At 39.3% G+C, this 18,181-nt stretch overlaps 1 protein-coding gene across 2 annotated transcripts in view; it reads left to right on the top strand.

Annotated features, from left to right (window-relative positions):
• The window catches only part of LOC136874024 (uncharacterized), a 204,397-nt gene that overhangs the window by 110,174 nt on the left and 76,042 nt on the right, over window positions 1–18,181 (top strand). For both annotated transcript variants that reach the window (XM_067147507.2, XM_067147506.2), the window contains exon 10: window positions 5,020–5,141. In XM_067147507.2, the coding sequence (XP_067003608.2) occupies window positions 5,020–5,141 (122 nt within the window). The remainder of the gene's footprint in view (window positions 1–5,019; window positions 5,142–18,181) is intronic.

Raw genomic sequence — 18,181 nt, 5'->3', positions numbered from 1 at the left:
AGCTGTCTAATGTGCTTGAAAACTACTAGCACACAATGTTCTGGGACAGATATATTTTATCGTAATTGATCAGACCATCTCGGTAAATTGTCCTGATATTTTCCTTTGCAATAAGGGTACCAATGTGGCCCACTTGATAGACATTGCTGTCCCACTGAATCACACCATTCAAACCACCCAGATGCAGAAAATTAGCAAGTACACAGCACTGGAAGGGGAGATAATTTAATATAAAAAATAATAGAGAAAAACTAGATCAAGTGATAGTGACAGGTATTGTTACAAAAGTGCTGACAACAGGTCTGGAAGAACTAGGTACGAAGCATCTAATTGCAAGGCTGCAAAAAGCAGTTTCATTCGACATGCACCATACAGTCATTGTTTTCGCCACAAAAATGATTTATAGTCAGTGATATTGGATTGTATAATCCTTATTTTGTATATAGAGTTGCACCATATTTATATAATGTATGTATGAGGAAATAAATAATCTACATATTAAGGAAGTTTAGTAAAAACTGTCCATTCTAATTTTTGTGTTATTCTTTCTGAAATTTCACAGCTTGTCATAAGAGGCAATTAAAAGGGGTGACGAAGGGATGATGGAATTGGAAGCATGGAATTACAGTACTTGTGATTAGACCATTAAATGAGGAACACCATGGATAGATGTTGCTTACGATTAGTAAAATTATGTGAGGAACACCATGGGTCTGGGTGTTGCCTGCGATTATCACTGTGTGCATTCCACAGAGGCGGGGGAGTGGGCGCTCGGCACACAGACTCTCATCCGTGTGGGAGGAGCTGCTGTGCGCTGCACTGAATTGCGTTGGTTCCTCTGTATTCAGAATGGCTCTGCATTTCCTGTGAGTAGTACCAGTATACGAGGAACTCCATGGGTCTGTTATCTGTGGGTAATACTATGTGTGATATACTGTTGATCTACATTGCCTATGATTAGTACCACTATGTGAGCAACACCATGAGTATGCATGGTCTGTGATTAGTTCTGCTATGTGAGTAAGACCATGGGAATACCAGCGCCTGTGATTATTCCCACTAATTGGAAGTTAGGAGCACCATAGGCCTGTGTTGCTTGTGATTTTTACCCTCATGTGAGGGAAACCATGAGTCTGTGTTACCCATGAGTGGTGCCATTATGTGTTACTACATAGCATGGGTCTGCATTACCTGTGATTAGTACAATTATGAAAGGCTGGTGATCTGGATTTTGGACCTCTCTGGATAACAAGCATCATCAGAATATTGGGCATTGTGAATTGGATCCACTAATTGTTTTGGATTCATGGTCATTTTTTCATAATCATTAGTTTGAGATTTTAGTCGATAGATATATTTTGAAGTTTTAATTATCATTTCATTCCGTTTCACCTCATACCATTAAGGGCAAATGACCTAGCTGTTAGACCCCTTTAAACCACAATCATCTTAATCATCCAGAATTACCTGCCAGTGAATCAAACATTGAAAGGTTTCTAAATTCAGTACATTTGAGTAATCATAAAATCAAACCTTTAAATGATCACTCAAGTGAAGGCTTACCCTAACCTGCAATACATTCTGTAATTAGCAGGTTGCACAACAGTTAGGGAGCAATAGCTTGATGTGAAGATGTGGAAGCTAAACAATTAAAAATGACTGTAGGTAGTGCAGATAAAATATGTGGAAGAACAAGCAGAAGAGTGAGAGAGAAAAGAACATCTTGGTGGAATGATAAAGTGAAAGAAGCCATAATGAAAAGGAATAAAGCCAAAAAACTTCTTGATGTGGCTAAGTCTGACAGAAGAATCAACAGTGACCAAATAGACAACAATAAATTGGAAGAGATAGCAAAGGAAAATAGATACAGAAAGTTGGAAGTCAAGAGAATTGTACGGGAAGAAAAAGAGAAAAGTTGGAAAGAATTTACAACTAAACTGGAAGAAGACAGTAAAGGGAATATGAAAATGATATATGGAATAGTTAAAAGTAAAAGATCACATAAAGAAGCAATTACAGCCCTGGAGACAGCAGATGGGAGTATAGTTTGCAATATGAAAGATATCACGGATACAACGGGGCAGTATTTTGACAAGCTCCTAAATGGCCCTAAAGAGATCTCTGTTGAGGATGTAGGACAGAAAACAATAGAGGAAGATATCCCAATTACATGGACAGAAGTAGAGCAAGCTCTCCACAGGATGAGAAGTGGTAAGTCAGCAGGAGCTGATGAAATTACAGCTGACATGATTAAAGCTGCTGGTCTACCAGGAATACAGTGGCTGTATAGAGTTCTCAGAACAATATGGAAGGATAATGAAATACCTGAAGATTGGACAAAAGGAGTGATAGTTCCTATCTTCAAGAAAGGGAGTAGAAGGAAAAGTGAAAATTACAGAGGCATTACCCTCCTATCACACGGCCTTAAAATTATGGAGAAGATCATTGAAGCCAGAGTAAGGGATATACTAGAGCCTATCTTAGAAGAGGAACAACATGGTTTTAGGACTGGAAGAAGCACAACAGATCTGATATTTGCTTTGAGGATGTTGGCAGAGAAACACTGGGAAAGAGGAAATGACCTAATTATTGTGTTTATGGACCTTGAAAAGGCATATGATAATGTTCCTAGATCAACTATTTGGAAAAGTCTTAGAAAACTTGGTGTACCGGAGTACCTTATTAGGAAGATCCAAATGCTATATAGTAATTGTAAAAGCTGTGTCAGAATTGGAGATGGTCACTCTGAATGGTTCAATACAACCAAAGGAGTACAACAGGGAAGTGCCTTGTCACCACTTCTATTCATAGCAGTTATGGATACCATTTTAAAAGAACTAAAAGGAAAAGGTAATAAAGATCTTCAGGCTCTGGTGTTTGCAGATGATGTGGCAATATGGGATGAAACAGAGGAGGGAGTGAAAAATAATCTGAATGCATGGTGTAAGAAGTTTGATGACTATGGAATGAAATTGAACCCATCAAAAACAGTAGCATTAAAAATCAGCAGACATTATACAGAATGCAACATAAAAATACAGGACCACCAAGTTGAAGTAGTACACCAATTCAGTTATTTAGGAAGCGTAATCGCTAGTAATAACAGAGCTGAGAGAGAAATAACAAACAGAGTAACCAAAGGCTCTAAATTTTACAGCATCGTTAGACACCTACTATGGGATCAGAAAGTCCCACAAAGAACAAAAATGACCCTGTACAAGTCATATTTCATTCCTGTCCTTACATATTCTCTGGAAACCTGCACACTAACATCAAAGGATTATAGTAGGATTCAAGCCTGTGAAATGAAATTTCTTAGAACTGCCCTCCAAAAGACCCGACTTGATCATGTGAAAAATGATGAGATCCGATCTAACCTAGGTCTAAATGAATCGATGGAGGAAAGACTTAGGTCATCTAGACTTAAATGGTTTGGGCATGTTAAACGAATGAATAGCACAAGGTTACCATGTGCTTATTTGGAAAAGAGAATAACAGGTAGAAGACCAGCTGGAAGACCAAGAAGATGATGGATGGACCAACTGAGGGAAGACGTGGAGAGAAGAGGATGGAACTGGGAATCTGTCTTGGACAACGAAATGTTTTTGAATAGGCAACTTTGGAAGACGCTTGTTTTCAAACACCCATCCCGGCTCGCTGGAAGGGCAAACCGATGATGATGATGATGTAGGAAAACCTTCAATTTCAACCAAAATTGGTATACACATATGACTTAATATTAAATGGGGAGAGATGGTGAGAAAATCATACCTAGCAGCCCTAGGGATGAAGTGGGGAAAAGAGCACATGTAAATATAATCCAAAACTACCTATATTAGTAGTAGTTCCATAGTTTCTGGGGTTGCTGAGTTGGTGACATTCTAGATGACATTTAAGTCAAAGTTCAGCCACAATCAGCATAGGGAGGGGTGAAGGGGGTGAGAAGGGGTGAAAAACAAATGTTGAAAATAACCTAAATGATGTATGTACTATACGTGTATATGTTCCAGCATATCTCTCAAACATCATACACATCACATATGACTTGCTATCTGGAGCAAAACTCTGTAAGGGTAAGACACCCCTAGCACTCCTACGGGTGGGGGTTGAGGGGAGTGACATGAAAAATAATCGTAAACAACCAATATTAGTGACGAATCCGTACTTTTCGGGGTTGCTAAACGAATTCAGACACTCTGGATGCCGTTTAAATCACAGTTCAGCCTCCATTATCATGGGGGTCAAAAGGGTTTAGAAAGAAATTGTCCAGACTGGCCAAAATTAATGTTAAATTCTAAATTTCTGGGTACGCTAGGCTAATTGGCGACAGTCCCAATGACAGTTGGAATCGTGTACATCATATGTATAGTGTGATCCATAACTATACACAATTCACACATTTTGTTTGCCCAGATAATGTGGGCTCCAACAAAGACAAACCACCATGCGAAACAAAATAATCTAAAACTAACATTTTAAATTAAACACACAACAATGACTCTAAAACTACAAAGTAGTTAGTAAAATATCGGTCAATATCACAATAAAGAAATCTACAAAAATTTACTAGACAAATAATTAACAGGTAATATAAATCCTAAAAATAAACATTAAAAAGATGTACCCAGGCAGAGCATGGAATTTCATATCAAGACAAATTATTTGACCTTTTTATAATGAATGCTGCAGAACAGCATGGGTGTAGTAGTAGTAGTAGTAGTAGTAGTAGTAGTAGTAATAGTAATAACTGTATGGCCTCCACTACAAAGTTGTAGATCTAAAGTGGTGCTAATCTACGTGACCTCCCTACATTCTAATTATGCTGTTGTCTAGCAACAAAAATAATACTTCTACTGTGCATTTCCTCCAGTCACCTCAAACAGTTTTTAGCCTTCAGTCAGGTCTGTTGCCAATTCTGGAGCAAAGTTTTACATAGGTTGAAAATTGGAATTTGATGGATCTTAGATGAGACTATTTTTGCAGGGGAGAATGGCTAATTCTATTACATCTTCATTACAGATAAAAGCTGTAGCTCCAAGAACTTCAAAGGAACAACGTCAATTTTGGTCACATGATGTAAAATTGGCTAGAGATTATAACCGCACTGTACATCAACAAGATGCAGATGATGATCCAGCAAAGTAAGTACTTGATATGCAGTTATATACCCTTTATAAGAAATAACTGAAAAAATTACAAAAATACTGTATATATTTTATTGAGGTAAATAGGTCAAGGAAAGCTAGTTTCTGGCATTGGATGACTAGAGTTAAGAAAGTTGGATCATGGGGTTGAAAAGTTAATGGTTTGAACAGTTGGCTGAGAAGAAAGTGTTGCTGTAGAACTGAGAAGGAGAGTAGTTAAAAATTGTGGTGTATGAAGACTTTGTCATAGTATACTTCTGTTTCCATACTTGTCCTATTCTCCCTTTCTGTTGCATCCTCTATCCTCACTAGTTCATCATTGTGTTGATTGTTGTTTATCATTGTGTTTATCCTTGTGTAGGTTACCATATGCTTTCCTATCTTGCCTTCAACAATTTACATTCACATGATAAAATACAATGAGCAAACACACTATAATTTTACTCAATGTCACAATCAACATAAATTTGTGTCTTTCCATGAGATACCCATTCTTTTCCATCATGGGCTATTTGCCTATATACAAGTTGGCAATGGCATGGAAATCTGAAGCAAAATAGATCAATGTTGGTCTCCCTGATTGGCCTCCTTCCACCCACCTTAGCCCTATCAGAAATGTGGATGAAGCATGTGATGCTGAAAAACTGGCCTGACCCTACCCCAACACTCCAAGATGACCTTCAGAATGTTAATCCTCACTAACCTGCTGGCAGTGGCTGAAAGTGAACTTCATATTATTGTCTAACGAAGAGTTTACCGGCATCTAATTATATTGATCATCATTGATACTGAAGGTTTGGGCGTAGACACAATTATTAAATCACAAAGCAAAGAAAACTTGCATTTCTTTCACTAGTAAACACAACACTACAACAGCCATTGTAAAAATAAAATGCTGAACACAGCAGAGATTAAAATGTGAAGATATGTCATTATGTTCAAAGATTTATCACTGCAGAAGTCTGTGTGTTGAGGCTTTCACAGACTCCTTCCCCAGTAACACCCTTAAGGAAACAACTAGGGAAGTTAATTTGTTTACCAGACTTCATGGTTTTTGATGTCTGGCTTGGGTACTGTGAAGAGGTCCATTGTCTTTTTTTGTTTAGTTGGTCATGGTTATAGAGAAGTTTGCGACTTAATGCTCGTTGATGTCAAGGGGTCTTTCAAAATAAACGCCGGCTTTAGTCTGTCTATTGGTATTGTATGTTAGCCTGATGGAAGTTTTACAACAAAGTTTCACTGCATGAGCACTGACTTTGTAGGGACTATCGTAGACAGGTTGAAGTAGTCTTCTTGTTGCATCATGCCGCATGAAGACATATTCACACCAAGAAAATTCAGGGTGAATAAAAACTGTGATTGGCACTCTGCAAGTCGGTTCTGCACAAGTTGTATTGTAAGAAGGAATAATGTAGGATCTTAATCCAAGAAGGACCAAGGAAAGTTTCATGAACCAACCATCGGTGAGATAAGCATTCAGGGATAATTTGAGGAGTCGATGCAAACGCTCTTATCATTCTGTTGGCTGCTGGGTGGTATGCTGTTTTTCCTATGTGGTGAATTCCAAGGGATTGCATTAGTTATTTGAAAAGTTTGCATTCAAACTGTCTTCCTTGGTCGGTCATGGTAAAATTTGGTACTCCAAAATGTGCAATCAGTGTGAATAGAATGACATATGCTACTGTTCCTGCTGTAATATATTTTACAGGAACTGCTTCTGGCTGCTAGAGAATCTGTCATTGTGACTAGATAGGAGGATCCTTGGGAAGGTGGAACTGGTCAGACTATTGATATTGACATTACTGAATCACTCTGACTGGATGGTAATGGCTTACAGCACTATTCATGTGATGCCAAACCTTTGCTCAGTGACAGGATATACATGATGAAGCCCACATTTTGATGTCCTTTGCCATTGATGGCCAAACATGTCTTTGCTGGATGAGATTAATTGATCTTTTGACTCCTGGATGTGATAGGTTATGAAGGGAGTCAAAGATCCAGAGAAGGTATTTTGGAGGGATGTAGGGTCTAGGCTTGTCGTGTAACTTACCACAGATTAGTTGAAGGTTGTTTGGCTAATGTTAAGGTTTGGAACTGTAAGGAGCAAGTGGTTGTTTGATGCAACTGCTGCAGCTCATTGATAGACTGAGCTGTGGTGATCTCCTCCATTGTAATAGCTGAGGGAATACTAATGGAGCAGATTCAGGAGCAAAGATCAGCAGCAGTGTTTTTCTTTCCTTCCATATATCTGATGTCCATAGTGAACTGTCCAATAAATTCTATGTGTCATAGTTGTCGAGGTGTGTCTTTCTCTGGTCGTTGTCTGAACATGATTATCAGAGTTTTGTGATGTGTGTATAGGGAATTATCTTCCTTCTAGTCTGTACTAGAACACTGAATGGCAGTACACATGGCAAGTAATTCCTTATCTTATATTGAATAGTTCCTTTGAGAGTCGGTAAGTTTCTTTGAAAAGAATGCAAACCAGGGGTAGCTCTTGAGATTAATCTACTAGGAGTGTGGTATTTACCAGGCTAGTTTTCAGGTCATTAAATGTCCTCTGTAGGTCATTGGTCCAAATTATTCATCTTTTGTCATTACTTTTTTTGCACCTTTAGTGAGATCAGAGGTTAGCTTCCATTGCAGCTGCATTCGGAATAGTACAACAATAGAAGATGAGACCAAGAAACCGTCACAAATCTTGGACTGTTTCTGGGAGTGGGTAGTCTAAAATTGCACACTCTGTCTGAAAGTGAACATATACCCTTTTTTGGATACAAGGTAACTGAGAAAGGGCACTTCTGACACTCCAAAGAAGCACTTGCTTATGTTGATGTTGAATTGGTTGAGGCATTCAGAGAGTAAGTATAGGTGATGCTAGTGTTCCTTCTCATCTGTAGAGGCAATAAGAATGTTGTTACCGGACGAGTTTGCCATGTGGATAGGGGCACACAACTGTGAGCTTGCATCCGGGAGATAGTGGGTTCGAATCCCACTGTCGGCAGCCCTGAAGATAGTTTTCCGTGGTTTCCCATTTTTCACACCAGGCAGATGCTGGGGCTGTACCCTAATTAAGGCCATCGCCGCTTCCTTCCAAGTCCTAGCCCTTTCCTATCCAATCATCGCCATAAGACCTATCTGTGTCAGTGCGACGTAAAGTCACTAGCAAAAAAAAGTCAATGTAACAATACACAAAAGTTAAGGTCCTGAAGCACAAAATCGATGAATCTTTGAAATGATTGTGCTATGTTTCTTAATCCAAATTGAAGACATTAATACTCAAGACAAAAAGGTGTGATCATAGCTGTTTTAGGCACATCATTGTGGTGAACAGGTATGTGGTGAGATAGAGAGATGAGATCAATTTTAGAAAATATTTTCTTGCTATCCAGTTGACCGTTGAAATCCTGTATGTTAGGTATTGGATAGTGGTCAGGTTGGCTTATATTGTTCAAAGCCCAATAATCTCTGCATGCACGCTAAGACCCATCCTCCTTGGGTACGAGGTGGAGGGGACTAGCGCAGGGACTATTTGAAGGTTGGCATATTCTCATGTCAACCATTAGTCAAAAATTGGATTAGGCAACTTTGAGCTTTTTGGGTGATGATCATGGAGCTTTAGCTGCAAAAGGGTGCCCAACTGAGCACAGTAGAATTCACATTGGTGTGTATAGAGGTGAAGGAAATGTTTTCTGAGTAGGTTAGGAAATTGCTTAATATCAGTGTATTTCTGATCAGTAGGGAGGATATGCAGGGATTCAATTTTTGTCATCTTGGTTAGTGTTCCTAGTGATGAGAGATTAGGTGTACTGTCTATTAGATGCCTGTTGGTAAAGTCAAGTCAATCAAGAGGATGAAATGAAGTCAACTCCAATGATTGGTGTTTGGACATCAACTATGATGAAGTTCCAACAGAATTCTCTACATAATCCTAGATTGAATCGTAGAATCAGTTTGCCATATGCGTAACAATAGTGCCATTTGCTGCATACTGCTGCCTTTTTGTCGCATGCTTGTGTCCCTTCAGAGAAGGGGGAATAATTGATGTCAGCCTCTGAATCTATAAGGAATTTACGGCCTGTTGCCTTATCAGTGATAAACAAGCGGCAAGACTTTATGCTCCTATCATCTGCCACATTCAGTGAAGAGCGAGCTAGTTTTCTGGGGTGCTGGTATAATTGTTAGTGGAAGAGTGGAATGAACATGGTTTGGTGCGTATTTGAGCTCTATCTCCAAATTTAAAATTATACCAGCAGAAGGATACTTTAGTGGTATATCTTCTTCGTGCCTGTGAATATGAGTTAGAATTCTTGTTCTGGAATGCGATCTTGTCTTCAGTTCATTGTTAGAAAAGGTCAACAGAGCTATCTTAGCTTCCAAATGAGACAATCAGTCCATTGCAGGAACTGTGGGTGGCAGATCATTAATAAAGGTAGGCTGATTTGTTTGAGTGCTATACACTCTTGGGTTTGGGGTTGAAAACTCTTAATATTTTGTCAGCCATGGTGGTCAGGTTTTCCAAATTGTCACTGCTCGAAGCTAAAACTGAATGTACCTGGATTGGCAGATGTTGAATAAAAATGGTCCATAAAAATGTAGTCTTGGACTTTGGTTCCGGTCAGGTTACACATTTCTCGTAGAAGCTGTGAAGATTTTCTTGTCTTCCAGCTCTAATTCAGTCAATAACTTACTGACATTTCTACCTTTCGACTCCTCAAATTTTTAAATTAGGATGTCTTTAAGCCTGTAAGAGGGGTTAGGGCTACTGGCCTACACAACAAATGAGAAATGAATTCTACAATGTCTGCATCTAATATTCTTAATACATGGTTTAAACTTTAATTCTAATGCTATGCCAGCCGTGAAAAGCTGAGCTTGGATTTCTATGAACCACACTTTTATGTTCTTATGCCATATCAAAGGAATTTTAACAACCACACGCGCAATCTCTGCGTCACTACCAGCATTTTGAGGTTGAGGTGTATTGGAGTTCCCTGCCATGCAGTTTTCCATGATATCTTCGTAATCATGTTGGGTCACCAATTTGGGCATAGACACAATTAAATCAAGAGGCAAAGAAAAATTTTATTCCACTAGCAAACACAACAGCCATTATGAAGAGAAAACTCTGAACACAGCAGAGATTTTAGAATGTGATGATATGTCACCATGTTCAAATATTTCACTGCTGAAGTGTCAAGGCTTACACAAAGGTCTTATTAGGTGATCAAACTGTATGTAATACCTTACTTGAGGGTTTGAAACAGGTTAATCAAAGTTGTGATTCCCACACTATTCATTTCTGATAATGATGGGAAGGAAAAAAATTAAAAATAATATATTGGTATTTGAAATTCGGTTCATATCTTAACTCATTAGTGCTCTCCTTACTGAGCCATCACATTGCTACAGATACATCTGCTTCATCTTAGGAGTAATTGCTCCTTAAAAGCTTCTCATTTGCTTCATGCCAGTTTCATGTGTAAATTCATAGGAATCATTTCTGATTTATGCTTACGTCATGCACGATGTAAAGAAGATACAGATATGGTATACATTATGCAGATCTGTATACTTTGCATCATGAATGACTGGTGGATGGCTTGACAGAAACTTCAAATCTCAACATCAGTCATAAGTACTTTCCCAAATTTCATTCTGATCCTATTATATTATGAAACTATTTCATCCTTGCCTTGACATTTAATTTCTGTTTGAATTTTAGCCACTCAAGCTGCTTGTGACAATCTTCTGTTTCTTCAAATGTTATACCATTACCATATTTTTCTAACCAGGCAATGCCTTCTATGAAGTGTTGAAAATATGAGCCGCACTTCCTCCCTTACGACAATCTACCTCACCATAAAACACACACGTCGGAAGATTTGAGGCATGGACCATGACTAGGAAAGGCCAAACACAGCCCTGAACTGGAAACGGTCCTCGTTTCAAAAAAGAGAACAGGAATGAGACCAAAGCTACTAGCAATAAAATCCCAACTAAATTTAAATAAGGGTTTATTGATATAATAAAATCAAAGAAGGAAACAAGAAATGAAGCCAGCAATTAAAAACGAAGGATACGTACATATGCAGAGTTCATCTAATTGAAGTCATAACACTAATGCTACATAATGTGGTAATGTGAATACAGCCCTGATGTAGTGCACGTAAATAAAATCAATCAGAGACCCAACTAACAACATAACTCAATTACAATAAAGACAACTAGCATGCAGCCCATTCATGCAGCAGAGCAGGACACATATCAATTGGCCATCATTAGAAGAGGCGAACGGTACAATTTAACCATAGAAATAATATAAATACAAGGATTACCATACCTGTAATATCAATAATCAAAGTAACAAAAAGGATGATAGTATGGGTCAAGTTTAAATCTATTTAAAACCCATTTATGGCATAAAAACACCACTCCAATCTGCATGGGGTCCATGCTTACACTCCACACACATAATGCAAAGAATCGCTCCAAAGAGATAAAAAGACTGTCTCGCCGAAAGAATGTTTTTCCGTGCTCATGACCGAGGGAGCTGCCCTCTCTGGTACAATCATAGAAACACTAAGTCAATTGAGGTGAGGCCGATACAAGCTCTTTGCAATATGGGAAACATCATTTTTATGAACATGCCATATTAGCATGGCTCAAATGTTACTGACTGGACTAAGACATAATGCTATACTATAGTGAGTTCAGTGGAATAAATCCATATCAGAACAATGTTCAGGTGGAATAGATTTTCTAGGTATTCCTCATCTTTCCAGTGCTACACTAGCCATTCAGATCTAGTGCCCCTTATAATGTAGGCTACACAGCTATTATGTTATCTTGTGTGATTTCCTCTGTTTGTGGTGCAGTAACACAATGCTGTCTACCAGAATTTGACTGAAAGAAGAATAAAATGACTCGCAAATTTGATTGAAAATTCAGAGAGAAAGAAACACTAGCTCATGTTCTGGGTTCTTGCCCCTACGGCAAAGTACTGAAAAACTCATATCGCCACAAGATCATTAATTGCAGAAGAACTCCACAGTAAAATCTTCCATGTATGTGAAGTCCACAGTTTTCTGATAGGCAGTAAAAGAGATGAACTGACACAATTGCCTTTATAGATAAACAAAAGAAAAGCTTCATTATAAATCCGACCATCCGATTTGAGTACCATGTCGGCCAGCTTACTGAAGTGCACCTTCAGAAACAGAACATTTACGCGCTCACCATTCCATTCTATAAAAACGAGTACCAGCTGTCTGACTCGTGGCTAAATGGTTAGTGGGCTGGCCTTTGGTTCAGAGGATATGGGATTCGATTCCCAGCCGGGTTGAGGATTTTAACCTTCATTGGTCAATTCCAATGGCTCGGGGGCTGGGTGTATGTGCCATCTTCATCATAGGTAGGGCTCCATCCCTCATAGAAGCACAGGTCACCTGTACAGCATCAACTCAAAACTCAAAACGTCATTATTAGTACCAGCTGAATGAAATAGAAATTATTGGCCTAATGGTTGAACTCGTGGCACTGTACCTTCCTTGTTCATAGAATTCTGGAAAAAGTTTGAGCTGACTATTAACAGCATTGAAAGCATAGTTACCACCACCTTACATGGATCTGTAAACATCCTGAGATCACACTTGTTCGGACCTCCATAATTTAAAAACCATACTACCACTATTCTTCTGTAAGGAAAAGGTTTCTGTATCCTGATATGCTATACCTTGTCAATTATGGCAACCCATAATTGCAGGAAATTGTTAATTCATTCAGTAATATGTACACTATGTCATACAATTTTATTTTATGATTTGGTGAGTAAAATTACTTTTAATGTTACAGAACTGATATCACTTTTGGGTGTAATTATCTTTTGGACAAAGCTCCGCTCTTATTAGTGTATTTAAATTGATATTTCAAATATTATACATTTGAACTTGTGCTACTTAGCATATATCTCTGCTGACAACCAGTAGCTATTCACCTCAACTCAGCCTGCTGTGCACACAAGCAGTAGCAACTACTTGATGGTGGGGGATATGTCATAAACATATGTTTAGGCTTGCCCAAGGAGGAGCTGTTTGTCGTTGTGGTGGGAGAAACTCGCAATGCTGATTATCCACTGAGCTGGTTTTTAGTAACTGCTGCAATCTTGAGGTGTTAAGCAGAACTAAAACAGTACAGTAGATAATGAAACAAGGGATGCACTGTTGTCAGCCATGTTTAATACAAGACAGCATTGGTTTTTGATACGTAAAATTATTGAACATATGACAAATCTGAACAGGACCCAGGCACCTGCAAAAACGTGAATTCAGTCTCATTGTGTGTTACTTTAAAATACGCAACTTCATTTGTAGAATGAGATTTTTAAAATGTGCTCCTTTGACATATTGACAGTAGTTTTAAGAGGCAAATTTTAGCATTTGTCTCTCTCTCTCTCTCTGTGTGCAGCTGAAAACACAGGAGATATTAGTAGGCTAATGAACACTACACGTGCATTTCAGTGGATGTGTTCAATCTATCTCATGATCTATTAAATGTTCTTACTGAAAAACCAACATTTTTCTCAACTCCCTTTGGTTGGAAAACTCAAGGTAAAAGAACGAAACCCACACAAAGCTTGTCTATTCAGAAAAATGGTGGAAAATTTGCAAGACTTTCTCAGACAATTGTATGAATTGAAACCATGGTTGAGTGGCAGCGCCATCTAAAATGGTCCATTTAGTTTTTATTGTGTGGTCTTGGCTAAAGACAAGAAAGGGTCGAAAGAGGGGTTGGTGAGTCTTAAATTTTCTTTCAATGGCAAAAATTCAGTATGTTCCATTGTACACAGAAAAATGTATAATAGTTCTAATATATTTTAAGGACTCTCTAATGTACTCCTGTATACATTTACAGAGGTTTGAAGGTTTCATGTTATTACACTAGTGTCCAAAAGTTAAGCTTAAGTTAAGAGTAAGCAGGACAACAGGAAATAGACCACAAAACACACGACATACGCACGCACCTAACCACCTTATATGTTCGCTTTGTATAGGAAAGGAGTGTTCCCTGCTTTGACTAGCAGCATAACCGCAGGGTAATCACAGCCAGTGCCTGCGTCCCATATTCCCTCAGTCGTATTTGCCCTGTTATAGTCTGCCGAGTGTAGCCTCGTGGTGAATGTGACAAGATAATGGCACGAGTCCATTTGGACTCCGTTTTGCAGGGTAGAATACTTCGCTGCCTGGAAGCACGCCAGACACAGACCGAAGTTGCCGTATCGTTGGATGTGCCACAAAGTGTCATTTCAAGGTTTTGGAGATGATTTTGAGACACAGGAGATGTTAGTCGTAGGCAAGTACCAGGTCGACCAGGGGTAACCACCCCACAGCAGACCGATATCTGGCCTTAACCGTCCGACAAAATCAGAGTGCACCTGCAAGAAAACTGTCGGCGGAGCTTGCAACCATCTTAGGGGTTGCTGTTTCCTGGCAAACTGTGTACTGGAGGCTCAGAACAGCAGAGCTGTTTCCCGACATCCAGCGGTGTGTGTCCCGCTCACTCCAGCACAGAGAGCCATAAACATCGAAACTGGACCATGAATGAATGGAGGCATGTGCTCTTCAGATGAATCCTGCTTCAGTTTGCAGAACAATTCCCATCGCACATTAATCTGGAGAGAACCGGATAGTCGATACAGCCACAGGAACATCGTGGAATGGAACCAGTATGGTGGTGGTGGTGGCAGCGTTGTGTGGGGCGGCATCATGTTGAATGGCCGTACGGACCTGCACATCTTCATGGGTGGTCTGAGAACACTGTTAACACTCGGACATAAGAGGAATGAGGTACCGAGACCACATGTTTGACTCTTCAGAGGTACGGTTGGTACAGACTTCCTGTTAATGGATAATGCCCAACCGCATCGCACCGCGCTGCTCTGGTGGAAGAATTTCTAGCTGGGGAAGACATTCATCGCATGGACTGGCAAGAGAGGTCTGTGGATCTGAATCCTATAGAACATGCCTGGAATGCATTGGTAAGGTGAATTGCATCCCATCAGCCTCCACCAAGGACCCTCCAAGACCTTTGCATTGCCCTTTCGGAGGAATGGGATCAACTGCCACAATTGCTCTTGGACCATCTGATAGAGAGCATGCCACGTCAGTGCGAAGCATGTGTGGCCATTAGGGGTAAAAATACAACCTATTAACAGCATATTTTGTTCTGGAAGACATTGCCAAGTTTTGTTAGTTGTTGACAAGTTGTACCTTAGCTATCAGAACCTTTCTGACACTGGTGGTAGTTCTTTTGCAAGTTGTGCGACAAATGATGTGCGAGTCGGCTTCAGTTTGTTCAGCAATCCGTCTGACATTCCTGTTAGGCAGTATGGCCTTGTTTAGTGATTATGCTTAACTTTTGGACATCAGTGTAGTATGAAATATGCCCTCTGTAAAACAGCACAGAGATGACCATACTAGGAACTAGGCTCGCATGTTTCTCAGTCGAGAGGCTAACTTCACAGTAATAGCTCGCAGTGTTCAGTAGGGAGATTCCGTTATGTTGGGTTCTAGATGATGGTCGTCACTTTGAAACTTTCCTCTGATACGTGCTCAAAGCGTTTCAGCTGCTGTTACAAACGTACAGTGTTAATGTACAAAAGTTTGAATGAATCTGTAAGTATACGTTTCCATACCCATGTTGTCATAAGCTGTTTTTTCTTCCCTCTGTGTGAGGAATCCATTCCTAAACTTTTGCCACAATTTTGGTACACCTGTATACTAAAAAAAATGACAGGAACAGTCTGTAGACCATGTTAATTCCAAAATAGCTTGACTGAAGTTCAGTAGCACTAAAGTAAAGGAATACCTAAGCCTTGCCTTCAAAATTAATCATGACAAATGGAAAAAAATAAAGCAAACAGGTATATAGTAGTTAGTTGTCTCATAGATGCTGTTTGTTTCCTGGTGGAGCAAGAGCTGCCTTTCCACGAACCTACTACGCAGACGTAGAAGGGAGAGAGGTGATATTCCACGTGGCATGTCCCAGGTGGTGGATAGGGGGGTCCTAACCGACTTGCCGGCGGACTTAAGGGAAATAAAATACCGATCACGGACCACACACAGAACCCCCTGTGAGTGGGGAGGGGGACACAAATGAAGAATACACCCATGGTATCCCCTGCCTGTCATAAGAGACAACTAAAAGGGGCAACCAAGGGATGATAAAATTAGAACGATGAGACTACTTGTAATTAGTACCATCATGCGGGGAACACCATGGGCCACTTTTACTTGCGCGTAGTACCACTATGTTAGGTACAAAATAGGTTTGTGACTAGTAGCGACAGTGTGCGGCTCAAGATGCATTTTACAGTACCTGTGATTCGTACCGCTATATGAGCAACACCATGGGATGAGCGACACCATGGTTCTGCCTTGCCTATGATTAGTACCCACTATGTGAGGAACACCATAGGATAGTTCGTCCCTGTGGTTAGTCGTCCACTTACGTCAGGAACACCATAGGTTTGCGTTGCCTGTATAAGTTCGCGTTGCCTAACCTCACTTTGGACTCCTTGTATTTGAGGTTTAGAATAAGAGATCTGGAACTTGGAACTCTCATATCCAAAGATGAAATAATCAAAATGTTATCAACAGATATAGAAAATGCTCTCCTGGAATTGAAGAACTTTAAACAAAACAATGTTGAAATGCCGAGACAATACGAAAATTATTTTAAAGAGGTTAAGTCGAAGAATGTTAGACCTACCCGGAAACATATTGCATTTAAAGACTCTGTAAATAATAATAATATAGTCACACAAAACAGTTTTCAAGTGTTAGAATCAAGTGATCATGAGGCAAACATAGAACATGACTCAGCTGCAGTGTCGAAAAGACATAAACAAGCCCATACAGCATAATAGTGGGCACTCGATAAGAAAAGTTGGACCCAAAGTTGAAGAGTATTGCTTACTGCTATCCAGGCATACTAGTAGGTCAACTTGCCAGCGGCAAAGCTTTCTCTCAGTGGCATTTTATATCGGCATGATGTTGATTATCGCTATATAGATGCTGTAAAATCCTCTTGACTGGTTATGCCGTAAAGGAGATGACCTTTTCGTCGATGCTAATAGTTGGCTTAGAGGTAGTGATTTTGGAAAAGATGGGCTACACCTTAATAGAAAAGGAACCTCTAAATTTGGTGAACTTCTCAATAGAATATCCAGTAGAATGCTCTCGGGGAAACTAATTAAGAAAATGAGGGGGGGATGCTAATCCTAATGGCATAAACTTAAGTGATACAGAAAATGATTTAGAAAGTATAACTTATTTCAGGAATATAATACAAAATGTAGATAGGGAATCATTTCAGAGGTTAGATACACAATACTAAGAAAGCACCAAAGACATCAATAAAAAGATTAGTTGAACACTTTAGAGGATACTAGCAAAATGTAAATGGACTTTGAAGCAAACTAACTGAACTTAGAATTTCTTCATGTTTAGCTGACTATGACTTCATGATATTAACTGAAACTTAAATGATGAAATTAGTGATGAGAAACTCGGACTCGAAACATATTCAATTTTCAGATGTGATAGGTCTTCTTTAACGAGTATGAAGGCATCCCATGGCGGAGTAATGATTAACACAGTTGAACAGTTGTTTGTGTCCCTGACTTTTAACACCAGAAATTTAATCATACATTCCACCCAAGTCTCCTGTCCAAAAATATTTCGAACATTGCAGTGCTGTTGAACAAATTATGTCAAATGTCGACAACCATTTATTGCTCATTGTTGGTGACTACAATCTACCAAATCTTAATTGGAGTAAATGAAGAAACATCTTCTGGCCTTATGTCAGTAGGTAACCACACTGTGCAGTCCAGTTTAGTTATAGACACTTTTTCTTATCTCTGTTTAAATCGGTTGAATGCTATCCCAAATTTTCTGAATCACTTTCTTGATTTGGTTTTCAGTAACTCCAGTTCCATTGAAGTAAAATCTAGTAATGAAAGCATTGTCCCC

Source organism: Anabrus simplex, chromosome 5, assembly GCF_040414725.1.
Source record: "Anabrus simplex isolate iqAnaSimp1 chromosome 5, ASM4041472v1, whole genome shotgun sequence".
NCBI classification, from domain to species: domain Eukaryota; kingdom Metazoa; phylum Arthropoda; class Insecta; order Orthoptera; family Tettigoniidae; genus Anabrus; species Anabrus simplex.
Note: the sequence above shows the minus strand (reverse complement) of the source record. Positions and strands in the feature narration are given on the sequence as shown.